General features: G+C 42.2%; 1 protein-coding gene across 3 annotated transcripts in view; it reads right to left on the bottom strand.

Annotated features, from left to right (window-relative positions):
• Positions 1-21,226, bottom strand: part of WTIP (WT1 interacting protein) — a 103,751-nt gene that overhangs the window by 32,739 nt on the left and 49,786 nt on the right. For 2 of the 3 annotated variants that reach the window (XR_010024637.1, XM_063111751.1), the window contains exon 8: positions 13,279-13,412. Coding sequence is in view for 2 of the 3 variants with exons in the window: in XM_063111751.1 (XP_062967821.1) it covers positions 13,326-13,412 (87 nt within the window). In the remaining variant the exon portion in view is untranslated. Of the gene's footprint in view, positions 1-5,511; positions 5,550-13,278; positions 13,413-21,226 lie in introns of those variants that run through there. The other variant, XM_063111752.1, reaches the window with a different exon arrangement.

Below are 21,226 nucleotides of genomic sequence, written 5' to 3'. Positions count from 1 at the left end.
CTGCCATGACGCCACTGCTCTCACATACTGCTGGCCTGCAAACTTAACACAACATGAACGCCACCAAGGTTTTTGGCTTTTTTCTTCAGAGGTGCTGAGGCAGGATTGCTCTGGCCAGAGTGGCTGGGATGCAGAGAGCAGTTTGCCGAGGGCAATGACACCTCAGGTCGGCCCTCCAGGACAATTCAGTCCTTCTAGGATAGGAGGGATGCTCTCCCAAACTTCTCAAACACTCTCAGGGCCTGTGATGGATGGGGCATCCATCCAGACTTCTCAAATGACTTTAGGACATTTTTTCCCATTGTCCTGGTTTTTAGCATCTGTCTGCCTCACCTCCAGGCTAATGTCTTTAGCAAACAGTTTATGTGCTTCACCCTTGCATTTTTCTCCTGCTCTCCACTTCTCTACCATGTGGCCAGGCTCCAAATTTTCCAAATCTTTATGCTCTGCTTCCCTTTACATTCTGGTTTTGAATTACTTCAATCAGCTTGGCTTACACTGGCTATTCACTCAGTCTCAGGCAGTTTTGTAGCGTTTGCCCACAGTTCAAACAGTTGCATTCACCCAGTCCATCAAGGAGTGGCTGCCCTGCCTCTGTGCATACCTGCGGCTATCCTGTAACCACTGCCACAGAGACAGGTACATATAATGGAGACTAACTTTTCCACCTTTTCACCAGGTGAAAACATACTTGAAATTCTGAGTGGCACCCATCCTTGGGTCATCTGCCCATCTGCATGTGGCATTCTTTTCTTGGGTTTATACGGCACCCAGCTAGCCATCAGGTTTAAGTGGCACCCTCCGAGCCTTTTGCCTTCAGACAAATGCAACATGCATTTACTCCCTAGTCTCTAGAGCATGTTACACCATCCACCCCTAGGTCCCATAGCTGTAGCAGCCAAGCAGCCGGGGCTCTTCCTGTTTCTGCTGCTTTACTGTCTCCATTTCTTATGCACAACAGGTTGTGCATGGAGATGCATGGTTTTCCCCAACTCACCACTGGGTTGGTCGTCTTCCTTGGGGAGAGGCAGGAGTGGCCAGTCACTGCACGTCGTCCTCCAGGACATTTATCTGTGCTTCCAACAATTCTACTTCCTGCCGCAAATCTCGATCAGTTTGCAGCATAGTGATCAGCAGCCAGGCTCTGGTCAGCAGAAAAGTGGCCACCAGGCACCACATGCTCAAGGACAGCCACATTTTGTCCCCTTCCCAAGGTGTTTTGTGTTGTAGTACCTGGTCCGTGCTGCCTTGCAGTACACTGTACAGCAACCAAATCCCAGTCAACAAGAAGGTGGCCATAGGGCAGAGTATATTCACAAGGAGCCACATTTCCTCCTTCTTCCAAGAGCTTTCAGCTCCTGTACCTGCTCAGAATCCTGTCACAGACTATGCCAATGTGGCGCACTTAATCCTGCCCAGACTACGCCAGTTGTCTAGCTACACGACCACCTCAGTTGTCAGGTTCTTTTACCTGCTGGTAATCCTGCACTGACTAGGCCGATTGTTGAGCTAGGGCTGGGTCTGGAGCTCCCAGACCCCTCAAGCCCATTCACGGACTGGGTCACAAACCCTTCACATGCCAGGCTGGGTCCCCAGACCCCTCACATGCCAGGCTGGGTCACCAGACCCCTCACACGCAGGTATATGAGTTAGACAACTGGCCAAAAGGTCCTTGGAAGCTGTAGGCTGGAAAACATGGCTATGCCAGGCAGACTCCTGAGGCAGATGCCCACCCCCTGCTTCACTAAAACTCCTCTCTCTCTCTATGTCTGTCTCTCTCTGTCTCTACCTCTCTCTCCTGTAGCACTCTTTCTCTGAAGAACATAAGAACAGCAACAAAACTAAAAAGATACATTGGCGCACATGTGCACTAACTACACACACACACACACACACACACACACACACAATTTGCTTACAATGGATGTGCTAAAACCACCCCACACTGGACCCAAGGTGAGGGCCCTGACCAAACTATTCATTTTCCCAGCAGCTACCCTCCTCTATTAAGAGATGACCCCTTGCTGAAGAAAATCCAATAGCCTCTTCTCTGCAAGAAAAACTGTGTTTCCCCCAGGATCTGCCCCACAACCCCCTGGCCACTAGACTTATAATTAGGCTTAAGTTGCAGCATAATCAAGCCAGGGATATGGTGTGCTTGATAAAGTAGGAAAGGGGCTATACACCAAATGACCTGCCAGACATAGCCAACATGTACAGGCAGGAGCCAGGGAGTCCATGTGGACTGAATTCTGAGTAAGGATGATCAAGGACGCCAGAACAGATGATTGGATAATGGAGAGTTTATTGACTTAAGAGCACTCCCTTGAGATACACAAGTTAACGCCCTAGCCAGGACACAAGGAGATGATGCTAACTAACTCACTACTACGATGACAGAAGTATGGAAAAAGTGGTAGTCTAAGCTCAGTGAGATTAAAAAGGGCCAGAATTGTCATGGCAGGTGACTAGACTTTACATTACTAGGCTCACTGGTAGCAATGGTTTGATAGAATCCTTAGACAGAGGCCAGGTGTGTCATCAGAAGCCAAATGGATGCAATTACCCTAATGAGATACAAGGCTGGGAAGACAGCCAATGGGTCCTGATCCACAAAAGGGTGCACAGATGGTTAACAGAAGACGGCACTCCTAAGAGAAAATAGATGGGCAGGCGACAAGTTATTACTCAACATCTACTGGCAGAAGAGATCAAGATGGATGTTCAGGAGGCTACAGATAATCACCCCAATAAAAAAAACCCACAATCCTTTGCCTTGTTTCCAGTTTGAGCCAGTTTTCTGACCCAGGTTCCCAAGAAGATACCTTATTCCCAATAGGAAGGACCCTGCAATGCCACAGCAATTACGTATGGTGTTAATTCTCCAACTTCTTCCCCAGAGAGAACTTTGGTGTTTAACCTGGAAACTGTACTGTTGGGAAAATAAAGGAAAATGGTCAGGGCCCCTCAGATGTTTAGAATCTTGCTAAGCATTTGCTGTAAATATCCTCAGGTGTTCCTTGGTACTATTTAATGTAATTGCATATGGGCACCCAGATGTCCTGGGTTATGGACTTGAGTATAAAGGACTAACAGGTCTGATCCACAGTGCTTCTCAGAACTCTCAGAGAAGCTCCTAGGATGGCTGCTCCTATCTCTGAATAAAGCCTATTAATTTTTTACCCATGGCTTCCAGGACCTTTTTCCTATTACCTATCTCATGCACCTGCGTGTGGAGGGTTTGTGACCCAGTCTGTGCAACAGACTCGAGGGGTCTGTGTACCCTGGAAAGGGGGATACCCAAATGTTTTAAGAACTGTTAAACACAGGACCTGAGGTGACATTGATACTTCAGACTTAGAGTGTCATGGTGGATCCCTTGTCAGTGGGGGCATGTGAGAAATGAGGAATAAATGTAATCCTGGCACTGATTCATCCCACAACTGGTCTACTGGATCTATAAACACACCTGGGTATTTACCAGTCCCAGAGTAAATCACTGACACAGAGACACTGGATAGTTGCTACAACCCTCACATCGGGTCCTTGGTCAGTGAGGTAAGAGCTATGATAGTGGGGAAGGCCAAGGTGAAGACTGATAGAACATTGGAACAGTCTGCTGAAAGCATAGCTGAAAGCACCAGCTCAGAGGTGATATGTGATGGAAAAGGGACTCCGTCCTCCGGGATGCACTAGATACATTACATCGGAAATCATTATAGTTGTTATGTCTCTGTTTTAGTTGCCTACTGCTGTTAACAAATTATCACAAATTTAGTGGCTTGAAATAACACAAATTTATTATCTTACAGTTCTGGAGGTCAGAATTCAAAATGGATCTCACTGAGCTCAAATTAAGGTGTTGGCTGGGCTGCATTCCTTCTGGGGGCTGCAGAGTAGAATCTGTTCTCTTGCTTCTGGAGGCTGCCCATACTCCTTAGCTTGTGGCTGCCTTCCACCTTCAAAGTCAGCAGATGCCTCACTCCAACCTGTGCTTCTTTCATCATATCTTCTCTGATTCTCCTACCTCCCTCTTTGACTTATAAAGACCTTTGTGAATACATTGGGCCCACCTGTACAATACAAGATAATCTCCCCATTTCCAGATCCTTAACTTAATCATAACTCCAAAGTCCTTTTTGTCATGTAAGGTAACATATTCGTTGGTTCTGGGGATTAGGATCTGGACATGTGGGGGGGAAGGGCATTATTCTACCTATCACAGTCTCCAAAAGGAAGAGTACATGTGTCTGGGAGAGAAGAAGGGAAGCAAAGTTGTCCCTATTTACCTTTACTCCTGGTTGACTCACTCTTATCCCCATAGCTCTGGGCCCTGCAAAGATAGAGGTCTCAGTTTCCAAAGGAGAAATACTTCTGCCAGAAGACACAGAAATAGTCTCACTAAACTGAAAGCTATGGCTGAATCACTTCTCAGCCTTTTGGCTCAGCCTTTGGCTTCTCAGCCTTTTGTACAAACTATGGCTGCTGCCTGGATGCTTTGGGCTCCTATATCTAGGGACAACCAGGCAAGAAGAGTGGAGTCGCTATCTTTGCAGTGTAAGACCCGTGCACCAAGCACAAATCCTACACGCCGGAGTGGCTCACTTCACAAAGACCACGGGACTGAGACCGTTGCAATCAAGCAAGAGGAATTTTATTTTCCAGCATGCTGGGGTCTCTTCACCTTTCAGACAAAAGCAGCCCCGAGCTGTATAACACCAGAGTTTTTATACAGTTTTTTTCAGACAGACTTTCATAACAGGACGAACTGTTAATTAGCTGAGGCGCCTTAAGATTTATGGCCAGGCTCAACAGGTTAGCACCCCGATAAGGAACGGAGCATTTTTCAATCGTTTATCTTCCCTGGGGTCTGCCAGATGTCCTCTAGATAAGAGGCTGGTCAGTTCTTGGGACCGGCTGGTTCCTGGAATGTGTGTCTGAGTCTGCCTGACCTCTGCCTGACCTCTTAGAAGCTGCTTTACTTAAAATGCCTTTAGATATGTTTCCCCGTTTTAGCAAGCGTTTGCAGAAGCAAATTGTGCAGGTTAAAGTTATACTTTCCCACTACTACAGCAGGTGGAATTGACTCTGATCATCAGGGAGAGGTAGGGCTGCTGTTACACAGTGGAGGCAGAAAAGAATATTTTTGGCACCCAGATTATTTACTTGGGTGACTCTTTGTGTTCCCTTGTCCATTTGCAGTGATAAACAGACACAGGTAGCAACCAGCTCCAGACCTCACCATGCAACCAGTGGAAGATTTTGGACCTACATTGGAGCTTGACTTCTCCCTCTACCAAATCCTGCTTTCTTTCCCCTATCTTGCACAGGTATCAATCCCAAGGGTATTCTTCCTAAACAATTTGGACTGTATGAGTGCAGAGCTAAGATAAAATAGACTCCAGACTGTGTAGGTATCTTGAGACCAAAAATGAAGCAGGCAACATAAATGATTATCATCAAAAGTTTATTGATGGGTAACTTACATACAAAGGAAGGGTTGGGCGTGTATCCCTCCAGGCGCTGTGCAGCTGTTTTCTCTGCAGCACCTGGGGAGTGAGTTGAAACTTATAAGGGGCCTAGAGACAAAGACGGAGATATGCCAGAGAGAAAATCTGTTGAAGTGGAAGATTCCCAGGTGCCTCAGAACCACCTGTTGTTTATCCTAGGGCTTTCTTGTGTCCTCCCCCTTATCCTACCCAAACACAACATTCCAATCCTTTCCCTGCCTCAGTTGCTAAGTAACTTGTGCAAAAGATTGTGGATGTTTTAAGCCAAAACTCTGAAGGCCACAAGGATGGAGTGAGTTCTGACCAGCACTGACACTAACCTTCTCGGAGTTGGCTTCCCGGAGAACCCAGCATGCAACAGTTTCACTGATCTTGTGATTAACTCAACCAATATAAAAGATGGGAGAAGACTCTGTTAGAGTTAGGGACACAACTTTTTCACATTATATGGACTGTACACTTAGAAATGATAGCAGAAATTTTTAAAAATTGTATGAGATTACTTAGATTGTGAATATCATATACACGTAGAGCAATGGATCTCAAAGTGTATTGCACAGTCCTGGGAGGACCCCAAGACCTTTTCAGCGGGTCCATGAGATCAAAACTATTTGCATAATAATACCAAGGTGTGATTTGACTTTCTCAGCTGTATTTATAGCCCAATAATAATGAAGGCTAAAACCGCAGATACTTTAGCACAAATCAAGGCAGTGACACTAAACTGTACCAGTAGTCATTACATTCTTTACCAACACCTACTTACAATGAAGGAAAAAAAAACAGGTTAACTTAAGAATATGCTTGATGAAAGAGCAAAAATTATTAGTTTTCTTTATCTTGACCTTTGCATACAAATCTTCGTAACATTCTGTGTGATAGAATGGGGAAAGGGCATTTTTAAGCAGCTGTCCTGCATCACACACCGTGATGGTTGTCTGGAGGAAAAGCAGTTCTGCGGTTGTGTGAACTGCAAGTAGGACTAGCTGCTTTTCTTCTGGACACCATTTGTGCTAGAAAGAACAACTGACAGACAAACTATGATTATTCATACTTGGGTATTTAGCATACTTTTTCTTAAAAATAAACTGAGTCTGACACTTCAAGAAAAACAACTGACAGCATTTATGATGAGTGAAAAAATTTAACTACAAAGCAAAAGTGAGAATCTTGGAAAACTTGTATCCATAACCATGAACTTGATGGCTTCCCAGTACTTAAAGATTCTTCTGATGATATCAGTGATTATATTAATAAATATGATTTTTTTTTGATGTTGCATAATGAAAATCTGTACAACTCAATGAATCGGTATTTTCCAAATGGCCAATGCATGATCTATTCAAAGGGCAAAGGTATGCCACTGTATTTTAATGTAATGGAGTACAAAGAGTTCAGTGATGTGATCTCAGAATCTACATTGCAACTAACTTAAAAACAGCTACTTGTTGAGTTTTAGTGTAGTATCAAAGAAGACTATCCAATGTTATCTTTAAAATACTATTAAAAAACTCTTCCTTTTTCCAACTACATTTCCAAGTTTCTTCATATACTTCTTCATATACTTCAATCAAAACAGTATATGACAAGAGATTGAATGAAGAAGCAGATTGAGAATCCAACTGTTTTCTATTAATCCAGACATTAAAGAGATTTTCAAAATATACAATAATGCCACTCTTCTTGCTAATTTTTTATTTAAAAACTTTTTTCATAAAAATGTTACCTATGCTAAATGTGATTGGTTATATTCAAATGAATTAACAAATAAATATTTTGAATTCTTAGTTTTAATTTCTTATATAGTATATATAGAAGCAGATAACCCACAGAACAAAAGTTATCTGGGTTCTCAATCATTTTTAAGAATATTAAGGGGTCTTGAGACAAAAAAGTTGGAAAACCACTCATGTAGGGAGTTGGAGTAGGAAAGTCTCTGGACCAGAATTTTATTCCACCTGCAGCAGTTTAGGATTGTACGCTATAAACTCTGAATAGCTGAAATGATGGAAGGACAGATTGACAGGTGGACAGCGGGATGGATGATGGATGGATGGATGGACAGATGGATGAGAAACAGAATCATAGCTGAGATTCATGTTACATTTGAAAGAGGGCAGGGCAGGAAGAGAGGACACGGGAACTCATCCAGGCTCTGTGCTGTTGGTCTGTGCAGGACCTTAGAGGCAGAAACTCTTTGCCTTTCTGACTTCAGTCCCTTCCTGTGTAATATGAGAGAAACGGGCCAGGACCATCTGCTTCAAAGCCACTTTCAGGATTAGGATGGCATCTTGCCTACATTCCCACGTTCCCACAAGGTTTGTATCCAAGGACATACTCAGAGAAATTTTGATGAAGAAATGAGTAAACAATGAGCAAAATATTTTATGTCCTTGTTGACTCTGACCTGGATTATGGCAACTGCTTCTTCCCTCCAGGCTCAACTCCCTATGAGCCACTCACCACAGCTGCCAGCGTGACCTTTACTCAACTCCCATTTGTTCTGCATTCAAACCCCTTGGGGACTCCTGAATTGCCCTTCCTCAGGACGAAATGCAGATCCTTCGCAGGTCATTCAAGGCCTGCATCTTCACCTGCCTTGGGTCACTCTTTTCTTCCACCATCCTTACGTGCATGATGAAGCCCTGGCCCCTGCTGCCAGCTCCTGCACCCCTCCATCTCCCTCCAGCACACTGTGGGGCATCTGACTCTTCACACCTCCCCTTGCCCATGATAAATGGAGCCCCTAGAGGGCACGGCCTGAGTCTGGTTTGCTGCTGGATTCCTGGGCCTACCAAAATGACAGAAAAGGCCCAGGGATATTTTAATGATTTGGATGCAACTGAGGCCCCCCTCAGACCTGTCCCCAGGTCAAGAGGCCTCCCGGGATCTCTGAGCTAAACCTCTGCCAGGCTCCCACCAACTCAGAGCTTGCCTCCTGCCTGCTCTCTGACTCCCTGTATCAGGAGGAAGGCTCCCTGACCCATCTTCTCTTGCTCCAACCCATGCCCCCCAAAACCTCCCTCAAGGTTCAGCCTCATTTTACTCATCCTAGTTGTGGCTCAGCCTCCCAAGCCCCCCACGCCCACCTCACAGGGATTACTCCTGTCTCAAATGTGTGGGATCCCCAAATGATGACCTTTTCACTGGCCTCCAACCTCACCCCCCAGGATGGCCAGAAGTGATCTCTCAGAGTCCACATTTCATACGTCACCACCCACCCCCAGAAACCTCCCAATGTCCCCTCACCATAGATTCCACACTCAGTAGCATGATTTACAGTCAAGACCCAGGCTGCTGCCCTTGGAAACATCCCCTTCATGCCCACCCTCTGTCCACCCCAGCCCTTCCACTCCGCTGGGCTTTCTCTCTCCATGATCCTTCTTGTCTCTGAACTTTGCCGAGGTGTTTCTTACTACCTGACCATCCTTTCTCCTTCTGCAGCTCAATACTGAATCCTCTTCTCCACCATTTCCTTCTCCTCCATCCCACTGTCCCTTAAGATCAGTGACCAGGTCTTAAATGCCCTTTGTGTCTCCAGCACAGACCCTGATCTGACTTTGCTGGGCACTGAGTAAAATTAGTTGAGTGCAGAAAATCTAGTGAGAAGAGGGATTGGAGCACGAGGCGCAGCATCTGACCCTCGTGGGGTGGCCCATTGCTGGAGCTGAGCATTGCTAGAGGCCTGGCAGCTCACAAGGCCTGACATTTACCTCTCTGCTTTAATCCCAAGCAGTTTAGGCAGGTTGGTGATCTTCCAGTTGAGCCAACAGCAAAGGTGAGGATTTCCTGGTGGCCTCAGTCAACCCTGCCCCACCTAGCCCAGCCTGGCTCACACTCAGACTCTGGGTGGTGGCCACCCTGCTGAATTTTATGGGCCTTAGCTGGGGACCATTGTCCCCAAGGCCTAGAAGTCTTTCTTGTGCCTGAGCAATTCCCCCAACCCCCAATGTTCTCAGGCTGAGGAGGTAGCGATGATAGCCCAGGAGCCATTAAAGAAAATGAGTGACCCAGCTGCCTCACACAGGTGCCTATGACAGGTCTCTGTGGCGGGAAACCTCAAGGAGGGCAGATGCATGTGACCCAGGCAGGTCCGCCTACAAAGCAGACGTGCAGGAGAGTGTGCACTGCGTGTGGGATTATGGGAGTGGCAGGGGAATATGTGACAGAGAGGAGGATGGGCTGCCACTGCTCCCTGGGGGACTGTGCTCATTGACCTGGGCCGACCTTGGATCCTTTGGCCTGTGTTATCAACCCATTTCTATCTTCAGGATCAAGGAGGGTGAGAAGCCTGTAAGATAAGGTGAAGTCATCTGAACTTCCTCCAAGCTGCTCCTGCTACTTGTCAGTTCTGAGTGGTGCTCCTCTCCATCAACCATCATCGGAGGTGGGGGACCACCAGTGGGCACCTCCCAGGCCTCATCCTTGTCTACCCCAAAACAAGCAAGATCTAGGCAGAGGAAGAGGTGAGGGAATGCTGTCGATGGGCCAACTGCAGAGACTAGGGAGGCTGAGAGCAGGAGAGGTGGGGCCTTGGGCAGCAGATGGCTCGACAGGCCAGCCCCTGCTCTGGTCTCCCTAGCCAGGAGTGCAGCCCTGCAGGTCACTCCACATACCCTCACTCACTACAGACCAGAGACCTCCTTTAACTGCCTGCTCCTCACCAGCCCCTGCCCTGACTCCAAGGCAGGCACCCCCAGGCCTGGGTCAATAGCTATAGCTTGAGTGATTGGAAAGAATGAAGTACAGGAGGATGTTCTGAAAAGTCCTCTCCCGCTCCAAGACCCTCCTCCTGTTAGCTGAAAGTATCAGGGAAGGAGGGGACTGAGAAGGGTTAATCATAAGGACAACCAGTTCCAGGGAGTTGAGAAAGGAAGCTTGTGACCACAGAACCAGCAGAAACCAGTTAAGACCAGACCTACCAAGTTTTGGGGCTAAAACTCTGAACTTAGAATGAACTTTGCTCATTACAGTACTAAATCCTCCATCCAGGGGCAGCAAAACTACTAATTAGCATAACATGAGATGCATGAGCAAGCATGGTGATGAACTGTGTCTGCACCGGCAGGCATCACCTCCATATGTGAAGATTTGAATAAAGCTTATGCATATTCATGTTTACCCTCAATAAAAGAAGCTGTAACCCTCCTTTCAGGGAGACACTGCTTTGGGAGCAATCCCCCTGTTCTCGTTACTTGTAACAAGCAATAAACCTTCCTATCCAGACTTCTGGTCTTGGTTGCATTCATTGATTGCACTTATCAAGAAACAGACTCACTGAGTCTGGTAACACTCCTACCTCAGCCCATGCCCACAAGCCCAGACTGGACCTCACCCACCAGCCAACTTGTGCTGGACACATTCACACTCATTCCAGATCCATGGTTCATAAACACGAGACAAGCATGCACAGATACGAACATTTCTGAGGCTTACAGATAATTGCACATGAAGAACCATGCACATACAGACATACAGACATGCAAACTCAGACACAGAGCCTTGAACACAGATGTGGAAAAACTAACATGTGAGCATTTACAGAATTCACCCTCACCCCCACATTATAACTGAAGAGTCCTTTGCTACTCTGACAGCTTCTCGGCCTGAGCTTTTCTTGAATCAACAAGTGGAGACATTAGAGAGGATAAATGTTCCATGTGAGGAAGGGCAAGAAACTGCTCTTGGGAGAAAGAAATAAATCCTAAAAGATGAAAAGAGGGACTAGACAGAAAAGCCAGTGTGAGTTAATTTGTAAGAGGGAGTCTGAAGGAAGAAGAAAAAAAGAGGGACTCTGTCATGTTCTGAAACGTTAGACTTTGGGGAGGAAATTTTCAGACATTTTTCTGTGCACATGCAATGAAATTCAGCTTTGACATTTTCCAAGAGACAACAGTGAAGGTTTAAGTGGATTTCAATTCTTTCTGAGTATACACTTCTTCCAAACGCAGTGTGGTGCTGAAAGTGACTACAAACAAGGCCAGCTGTATACAGGTTACATCTGGGAGTCCAGCCAGGATTTAAGGCCAGCCATGCAGAATCCACTACATTTCCGCCTAAATCAGAATTGCACCAAGAGCACACATTTACAAATATTTGGGGTGCAAAGGATGGGGGCTAATGGAACCTGATGTGAGCAATGACAGTCCCCGAAATATTGTCTCAAAGTCAGACAGACAGTGTCGAAACACCACCAGGTCAGAATCATAGCAGGTGGAGGAAAGAAGAGCTGGGGGTGGATGGCCAGATGGAGAACCACTTCCACAGTAATATATGAGTTCATTAAATTGAGGAACTATAAAACTTCCTTAGTGAAATTACAGGCTGTACGCTTGTTTTTCACTTGTCATCCAGGAATGTGCCAAAGCTTGAGAAGTAAGAGACAGTCCTTTCTAGACAGGGAGAATGGCCAGTGGCAACAGCCAATACAAGTCCTTCCCCTGACCACTGGGGCCCCCAAGCCCTGCTTGGAAGGAGGAGGGGTGCACTTTTCAGCATACTGCAGTTCCACAGGTAGGTCAGTTTGCCACCAGAAACCAGAGACATTCACAGAGAATGAAGTGCAAGGCCAGGATGAAAAACTTTAGTGATGGATAGAGTAGGCCACTGAAATACCAAAGGGGCAATCATGGGAAATGGGGACATGGAAGTGTCAGAAATCAGGTCAATTCAGGAGTTATTTCTAGACCCAAAGCTGTGGCAAACTGACTCTCTGCCAATCCAGTGAGGAGAGACATGGAATCATAAATCCCCATCCACAAGGGGAGAAGAAAATAGAGCCCAACCAGGATTCTGAAGGAATTATGTTGCCAAAAATAATGCAAGCCAGGCCAGAAATTCCAGGCCCTCAAATTCATACAAAGAGAAGAAAACTGAGTAGTCTGGACATCTTGATATGTGGGGGAAAAAAAAAAAAAAAAAACAGCCCTAGTGCGTAAGCCTCCATTGCTTGTGTTTCCTTGCAACTGAAAGCACTCCTAAAAATCCAGTTGGATGTGACTGTGACAAGCCTCAGCAGGAAGAACTGGACATCTTCGAGAGCATGGCAAAAGCAAACAATTCTGTGCATGAGAAAACATAGCCTTCCCTGGTTCCAGCTCAGCACCACCATATGAGGGTCTCACACAAGCACACACAGGAGTGTGCCCCTTACCTCCAATAAGTAAGGGGATGAGAAGTCCAGAACCCAAAGTCTCTCTCTGGCCCCAAACCCTCACCATAAAACCACACTCTCAGCCTGATCTGGCTCCTGGCAGTCTGTCCCCTGTACCCTGAGCCATACCAAGCAAGGGCTATAGGTAGTGTCTAAGGATACATATAAGCTCACTATGGGCCAATTGGCTCAAACACCAACACATGGGGACACAACCTCCTCAACCATGAAGCTGTCACTTACCACATGCACTATGATGCTTATGCTGGTCCTGAGCATCCAGCTTTGTCAGAAAAGGACTGGTAGGGCTCAGGAAGTTGGGGAGGGTCCCTCCACATAACCATGCTGCCTCCTCTCCCCCTATCACATTTCATCCTCCACACAAACACCCACTGTTCCCAGCAACTACTCAGCCTTGGTATCCTGGCCCCTCTGTGGTCCTCCCACAATCTCCTGTCTCTCCTCCTCATAACTGTTCCCTGTCTTACCATGTTTATCTGAGTGTCTGCTAGCTGCCCCCCATCACCAGCTGATGCTTGCCTGCTTTTTGACAAACTTCTGACCAGACTGGCTTCCAAGCCTAAACTGTTACCAGAGCATACATTAAAGAAGTACCAGGACAACAGCTACATCAAGGCATCCTTCTTCAACTTGTATAATTGCTATCCCAAACTTCCATGTTGGAACTGATCTTCCACACAGAATTCATGGCACCAGCTGGATGAGATGCTGTGGAGTCCCACCTTCACCTATAGAAGTTACACAAAAGAAAAGAAAAAGGAATCAAAGCCTATCAATACAAAAACAAAACAAAATAATGAAGCATAACAAGACATAAGAGAGAAAAAGGAGGACAAAAGACCTATAAGAGAAACAAAAAAGTTAAGAAAATGGCAATAGTAAAGCCTTCCTTATCAATATTTATATTAAATGTAAATGGGTTAAACTCTCAATCAAAAGATATAGAATGAATGAAAGGATTAAAAAACAAGATTCATCTATATTTTGTCTACAACAAACTCACTTTAGATCAAGGACACACATAAGCTGAAAGTGAAGAGATGGAAAAAGATATTTCATGTAAATGGTAACCAAAAGTAAGTAGGAGTGGCTGTACTATATCACATAAAACAGATTTTAAGTCAAAAACTGTTTCTAGAGGCAAAAAGGTCACTATATAAGGATAAAAGTAGCAATTTGACAGGGAAATCTAACAATTGTAACTATATATGCATCCAACATCAGATCACCTTTGTACATAAAGTGAATATTAACGTATCTAAAAGTATAAATTGACAGCAATATAATAATAATAGGAAACTTCAGTATGCCACTTTCAATTATGAATTGAATATCTAGATAGAAAATCTATAATGAATTAATGGACTTGAACAAAAACTATAGGCCAAATGGACCTAACAGACATATGCAGAACATTACTCCCAACAACAGAAGAATACACATTCCTCTCAAGTGCACATGGGCATTTTCCAGGATAGATCATATGTTAGGTCACAAAACAAGCCTTAACACATTTAAGAAGAGTAAAATAATATCAAGTATCTTTTCTGACCATAATGGAATGAAACTAGAAATTAATAAAAGCAAGAAAACAGGAAAATCTGCAAATACATGGAAAACAAACAACTCCCTCTTGAACCACCACTGGGCCACAGAGGAGATCAAAAAGGAATTTAAAAATATCTCAAGGCAAATTAAAACAAGTTAAAACCCCTCAGATCCCCATACCGGACAGCTGCCAAAAATAAAATGAACAAAACCAGAACACACCAAAGCATGTGGGATACAGCAAAAACAGAAATAAGAGGGAGGCTTATAGTCATAACTACCTACGTTAAAAAAAAAGAAGACCTCAAATAAACATCCTAACTTTACAATTCAAGAAAGTAGAAAAAGAACAAACTAAGCCCAAAGTTACCAGAAGGAAGGAAATAATAAAGATTAGAGTAGAAGCAAATCAGATAGAGACTGGAAAAACAAAATAGAAAAAAAATCAAGAAAATTGAGTTGACTTTTTAAAAAGATGAACAAAATTTACAAACTCTTAGCTAGACTAAGAAAAAAAGAGAGAAGATTCAAATAAATAAAATCAGAAATGAAAGAAGAGACAAACACATGGAAACTAAACAACTCATTCTTGGGTGAATTCTTCCAAACATTCGAAGAAGAATTAATACCAATTCTTCTTAAACTCTTCCAAAAAATATAAGTAGAAGTAGTACTTCCTAACTCATTTTATGAGGCCAGCTTCCCCCTGATTGATACCATAGCCAGAAAAAAATAAACCACAAGAAAAGAAAACTACAGGCCAACATCCCTAGCAAACATAAAGTTAGCAAAAGTAAAATTCTTCAGTAAAATACTAGCAAACCAAATTCAGCAATACATTAAAAGAATTATACAACATGACCAAGTGGGATTTATTCCTGGGGTAATAGCATGGTTCAACATAGGCAAATCAAGTGATGTGGTATACCACATGAACAGACTGAAGGATAAAAACCTTGTGATCATATCAATAGATGCAGAAAAAGTATTTGACGAAATTTAACACCTACTCATATTAAAAACTCTCAACAAAATAGGTATATAAGGAACTTACCTCAGCACAATTATGTCCATATATGAAAAGCCCATAGCTAACATCATAATCAACAGGGAAAATTGAAAGCTTTTTCTGTAAGATAAGGAAAAAGACAAGGATGCCCACTCTCACCACTTCTATTCAACATGGTACTGAAAGTCCTAGCAGAGCAATTAGGAAAGAAAAAGAAATAAAAGACACCCAAATTGGAAAGAAGAAGTAAAATTATATCTGTTTGCAGATGACATGACTTTATATGATCCCACAAAATATCTGTTTGAACTAACAAACAAATTCAGTAAATTTGCAGGATACAAAATAAACACAAAAAACAGGCATTTCTATATACTGACAACAAACTATCTGAAAAGGAAAATAAGAAAACAATCTCATTTACAATAGCAACAACAAAAAAATACTTATGAATAAACTTAGCCAAAGAGGTGAGGGATTTGTACACTGAAAACTATAAAACACTAATGTGGAAAATTAAAGAAGACACAGAGAAATGAAAAAAAATCCCATGTTTATGGATTGGAAGAATTAATATTGTTAAAATATTCATACTACCCAAAGTGATATACAGATTCAATGCAATCTCTATCCCAGTGGCATTTTTTACAGAAATAGAAATAAACAATTCTAAAATTTGTAGGGAACAACAAAAGACCCCCAATAGCCAAAGCAGTGTTGAGCAGGAACAAACCTGAAGGTAGCACACTTCCTGATTTCAAACAAAACTTAAATTTCAAAAAATTTAAGGCTCAAAAAGACATAAAGTGAATCTTTGAAAAGATGAATCTGAAAAACTGTCATAATCCAAACAGTGTGTCCTGGCATTAAAACAGACATATAGACCAACAGAATTGAATAGAGGACCCAGAAATAAGTCCACACATATGCAGTCAACTGATGCTTGACAAGGGTGCCAAGAACACAATGGGAAAAGGACAGTCTCTTCAATAAATGGTATGGAAAAAACTGAATATCCACATGCAGAAGAATGAAATTGGACCCTTATCTCACACCATATACAAAAATCAGCTCAAAATGGATGAAAGACTTAAATGTAAAACCTGAAGCTGTAAAGCTACTAGAAAAAAAAAAAAAAAAAAAAACATAGGGAAAAATCCTCTTGACATTGGTCTTGGCAACAATTTTTCAGTCCTGACACCAAAAGAGCAGGCAACACAAGCACTAAGAGACAAACAGTATGGGACTGGCCATTAAGCTCAATTGGCAAGAGCATGGTGTTAGAACACCAGGTTCAAGGGTTTGAATCCCCATACCCACCAGCCACCAAAAAAAAAAAAAAAAAAAAAAAAAACAGACAAGTAGGATTGCATTAAACTAAAAAGCTTTGGGCCGGCCCGTGGCTCACTTGGGAGAGCGTGGTGTTGACAACACCAAGTCAAGGGTTAAGATCCCCTTACCGGTTATCTTTTAAAAAACAAAAACAACAACAACAACAAAAACTAAAAAGCTTCCACACAGCAAAGAAAACAATCAACAGAGTGAACAGACAACCTATCAAATGAGAGAAAATCTTTGCAGAAAATCTTTGCAAACCATACATCTGAGAAGGAAATATATATATATATACACACACATATATTGGAGGTATATATATATCCAACATATATATAAGGAACTCACACAGCTCAATAGCAAAAAAACAAACAATCAAATTAAATGGACAAAGGACCTGAATAAACATTTTTCCAAAGAAGACATACACATTGCCAACATGTTAAAATGTATTCAACATCACTAATCATCAGAGAAATGCAAATCAAGACCACAAGTTTAAATCAAGACTCACACCCTTTAGCACAGCTACTATCAAAAAGACAAGGAATAACAAGTATTAGCAAGAATGTGAAGAAACTGGAATCCTGTGCACTGTTGGTGGGAGTGGAAAATAATGCAGGCTTTATGGAAAAAAATATGGAGGTTCTTCAAAAAATTAAAAATAAAACTACCATATGATCCAGCAGATCCCACTTCTGGGTATATATATCCAAAAGAGATAAAATCAGCATCTCGAAAAGATACATCCACTCCCATGTTCATTGCAGCATTATTTACAGTCTCCAAGATACGGAAACAACCTGTCCATAAATGGATAAAGAAAATGTAATATATATACCTTTTTACATTGTATAAAATATACAATGGAATACTATTCAGCCTTTAAAAAGAAGGAAATTCTGCCATTTGTGACAACACAGATGAGCCTGGAGGACACTATGCTAAGAGGAATAAGTTAGACACAGAAAGACAAATACTGCATGATCTCACTTATGTGTAGAATCTAAAATAGTCAAACTCATAAAATCAGAAAGTAGAATGGTGATTGCCAAGGTGGTGGGGGGAAGGAGGGAAGAGCTGCCAGTCAAAGAGGACAAAGTTTTGGTTATGCAAGATGAATGAGTCCTGGGGCTCTAATATACAGAACGGTGGCTACAATTAATAATACTGTATTGTATATTTGAAATTTGCTAAGAGTATATCTTAGCATTCTCACCACCAGAAAAAGGTAACTATGTGAGGTGATAGATATGTTAATCAGCTTGAGGATGGAGATCATTTCATGAGGTATACATATATCAAATCATCAAGTTGTACATCTTAAACATATACAACTTGCATTTGTCAATTACGCCAATAACGCTGAGGGAGGGGGAGAAATCTTACTATCCAGAGACTACATAAAAAGTATATTAAATATATTGCCACCTAAGAACCAGGCAAAAAAATGTATAAATTGGGTAATTTTACTTCCTGTAAGTAAAACATCTGAAAAAAAATGAGTATTCATAAATATACTTGATACCTTTAAAAACATAAGATCATATTTAGAATTTTAAAATCAAAAAAGTATTGAAAGAAGCCAGACTCAAAAGGTTACATACTGCATGATTTCATTTATAAGCAATTCTGGAAAAGGCAAAGGTATAGAAATGGAGAAGCAACCCGTGGTCACTAAGCATTAAAAGTGAGGAGAACATTTGACTCCAAAGGAACAGCACAAGGAATTTTTGAGGGTAAGGAAATGGTATCTCGACTGTGATGGTAGTGGTTACAATTACATACAACCATGCAAGTACTACAAAAAGCATATTTTTCAAATTTCATAGTAATGTACATCAAAAAGAGTGAGTTTTGCTGTATGTAAATCTTTTTAAATTCGACTCAAAAAGTCATGAAGTATATATGACGCAGATGAATCTGAAAAATTACATTCAGGGAAGGAAATCAGACCAAAAAACATACAGTGTATAACTGTATGATTCCATGTACATAAAGTTCTAGAAAATACAAGCTAATCTATACTGACAGAAAGGAGATCAGTGGTTGCCTAGAGAGAAAGAAGGGGACAAGCAGAAGCAGGAGACAGGCACTTCAAAGAGGCACAAGGAAACTTTTGGAAGTGATGGATCTATTCATTATTTTGATCAAGATGATGGTTCTTCTTATTTTTAAAAGTGTCAAAAGTTACAAACTGTACATTTTAGATATATGTACTTCTTATATGTTAACTATATTTCAATAAAGCTATTAAAATTTCTTAAATTCAATAGAAATACTCAAGATTTAAAAATACAATTATAAACAGCTTAATGAACACACATAGAATAAAGCATGTAATAACTGGGAAATATGCATTCTTTTTAAGCATATGTGGAACATTATAAAAATTAACCATATATCGGGACATAAAGTAAGTCCCAAACAAACTTTAAAGAATTTTGAAATCATCCAGAATATATAATTTGATTTCAATACAATTTTGACAGAAAACGATAAAAAAATAATGATCAGAAAATCCTCACATCTATGGAAATTAATGATTCGATCAGATCACTTTTACTGTGTAACAAACAATCCCAAAGTTCAATGGATTAAAATGACAATCATTTATGATGATCACTCGTGTGCTGTAGGTTGGCTGGAGTTCCAGCTGATATAAACTGGCCTTGGACAGATGGTGAATTTTCAAGCTTTGGGTGTAGTAGGACTTGGCTCCTCCTGCAGTTTGGGCTCAATTCTGGTCCACGTCTATTCATTCCAGGGCTCAAGCTAGAGAACCAGCACTTACTAGGGGAAAGACAGTCTCACAGTGATGGCAGAGGTATGAGAAGGAAACACCAGCTGTACCATCATATTGAAGCAGTTAATTGCCTATTGTCTGCTAACATCCTATTGTCCAAGTGTAGTTACGTGGCTGAACCTCACATCAATGGAGTAACAAAGTGTACTCCTGCAATTAGCTGTAGAGACAAAGTAAAATTTTTTTTGTCTTGTTTTGTTTTATAATATGTACATTCTAAGATGTTGTTGCGGGGAGTGGGGAGGGGGTGGAGCTGGCCCACAGTGGGGCCGGGCTGAGGCCCCTGGCTTCTTGCCTCAGGACTCTAGGGGTTTCTGGCTCCGTGGATGGCCTGGTTGCAGTGAGCGGTGGCAGAGCCAAAGTAAATATTTTTAAACAATATTTTAATCTACCACAAATGGACAAACTTATGGGGATGCGGACATTAAAAAGAAAAATGGAAAAGGCACAAATAACTCATTCATTAAAAAGGAGACTTCACTAAAGATCCTTCAGTCATTAAAATGATAAGAGGTTATTATGGATACTTTATGTGAATTTTTTACATTTAGATGAAACGTACAAATTCCAAGAAAAACACTCAAAAACCAACATTAGAAGAAAGAGAAACCCTGAATAGTTCTTATGGGGAAATTATTAACAATAGACGTAGGCTCTTTCCAAACAACCAGTCCTGGGAAGATGATGTTGGTTTTATCTTCCTTAAAATGTACTTAAATAAATAAGGCATGCTGTATTACAGGCATTGTTCATCGTGAATTCTTTGATGTGGCGGCTGCACCTGAACTGGAAGGGCTGTGGATGATATACAGACACTGAATGACTGACTGCATGATCAGGACGATATAAAAGACGGTGAGGAGATCAGGGCAATGGCTTCCATGAACTAAAGTGGACACTAGTTCACTTCCCTGTGAGTGTACCCCTGTGCAATGGAGGCACATGGGAGCTGTCCTTGGATGTTGTAAGATGTTCTGGATTAGAATGATGATTCTTCAATATGCTCTGGTGAACTGCGTGCCCTTTGGCTTCAATGCCCGGAAGGGTGTGTTCCTGTACAGTGGTGTGAAATTCTAGACTGCTGCTGGACACCCCTCCCCACCCCCTGAGTAAAACTGAAAATGCTGGGCATGTTGTATACCCTGTCTTTACCCTTTTACAAATCTAAGTTAATTTAGTGTCAGGTGAACGCCTATTGCGTCTGTGAGTTTTATTGCCAATCGGAATCTGCAATCATTGCCGGTGATCATGCACCCTTCTAATTGTTTATAAAATTGAACTAAAATTTTTTAAATTCTTACAAAGAACATTCTATGCATATGGTTTTCCTGTCAAGTTCTAGCAAATACTTAATGAGGAAATAACTCCAATCTTATACTAATTTTTCCAAAGAATAAATAAATAGGGTCCATTTCCTGTATCCGTCAGTGTCCCAGCAGGAAACAAACAGCACACTCAGAGTACCTAAAGAGAGTTTAATGAGCGGCCTATTGCTGTGGTGTGTGCAGAGTTAAGGGAAACCAGTAAGAAAACACCCAAGGCTAGCAATAGCAAAATGCTTGAAGGGAGGCAAGGAGAAGAGGCTGTTACTACAATGCCGTGAGATCTGTAACTGTAGGAGAGGTTAAGCCAACAGGACCTTTGGGTCACCAGTAGAGGATCGCAGCCACTGCCAACCTGTAGTCCTGAAGGTTGGACTACAGCTGAGGAATAAATAACCCTATCGCACTCTCCTCTTGCCTACCAATGTCCTGCCATATCTCCAGTTTGCCAACTCACAAAAAAACAAAGGGCAAGGTAGCCCAATGATGCAATCCATAAAAGGCTGTATTCTGGAGTACAGA

This window comes from Cynocephalus volans, chromosome 10 (assembly GCF_027409185.1).
Source record: "Cynocephalus volans isolate mCynVol1 chromosome 10, mCynVol1.pri, whole genome shotgun sequence".
Lineage (NCBI taxonomy): Eukaryota > Metazoa > Chordata > Mammalia > Dermoptera > Cynocephalidae > Cynocephalus > Cynocephalus volans.
Note: the sequence above shows the minus strand (reverse complement) of the source record. Positions and strands in the feature narration are given on the sequence as shown.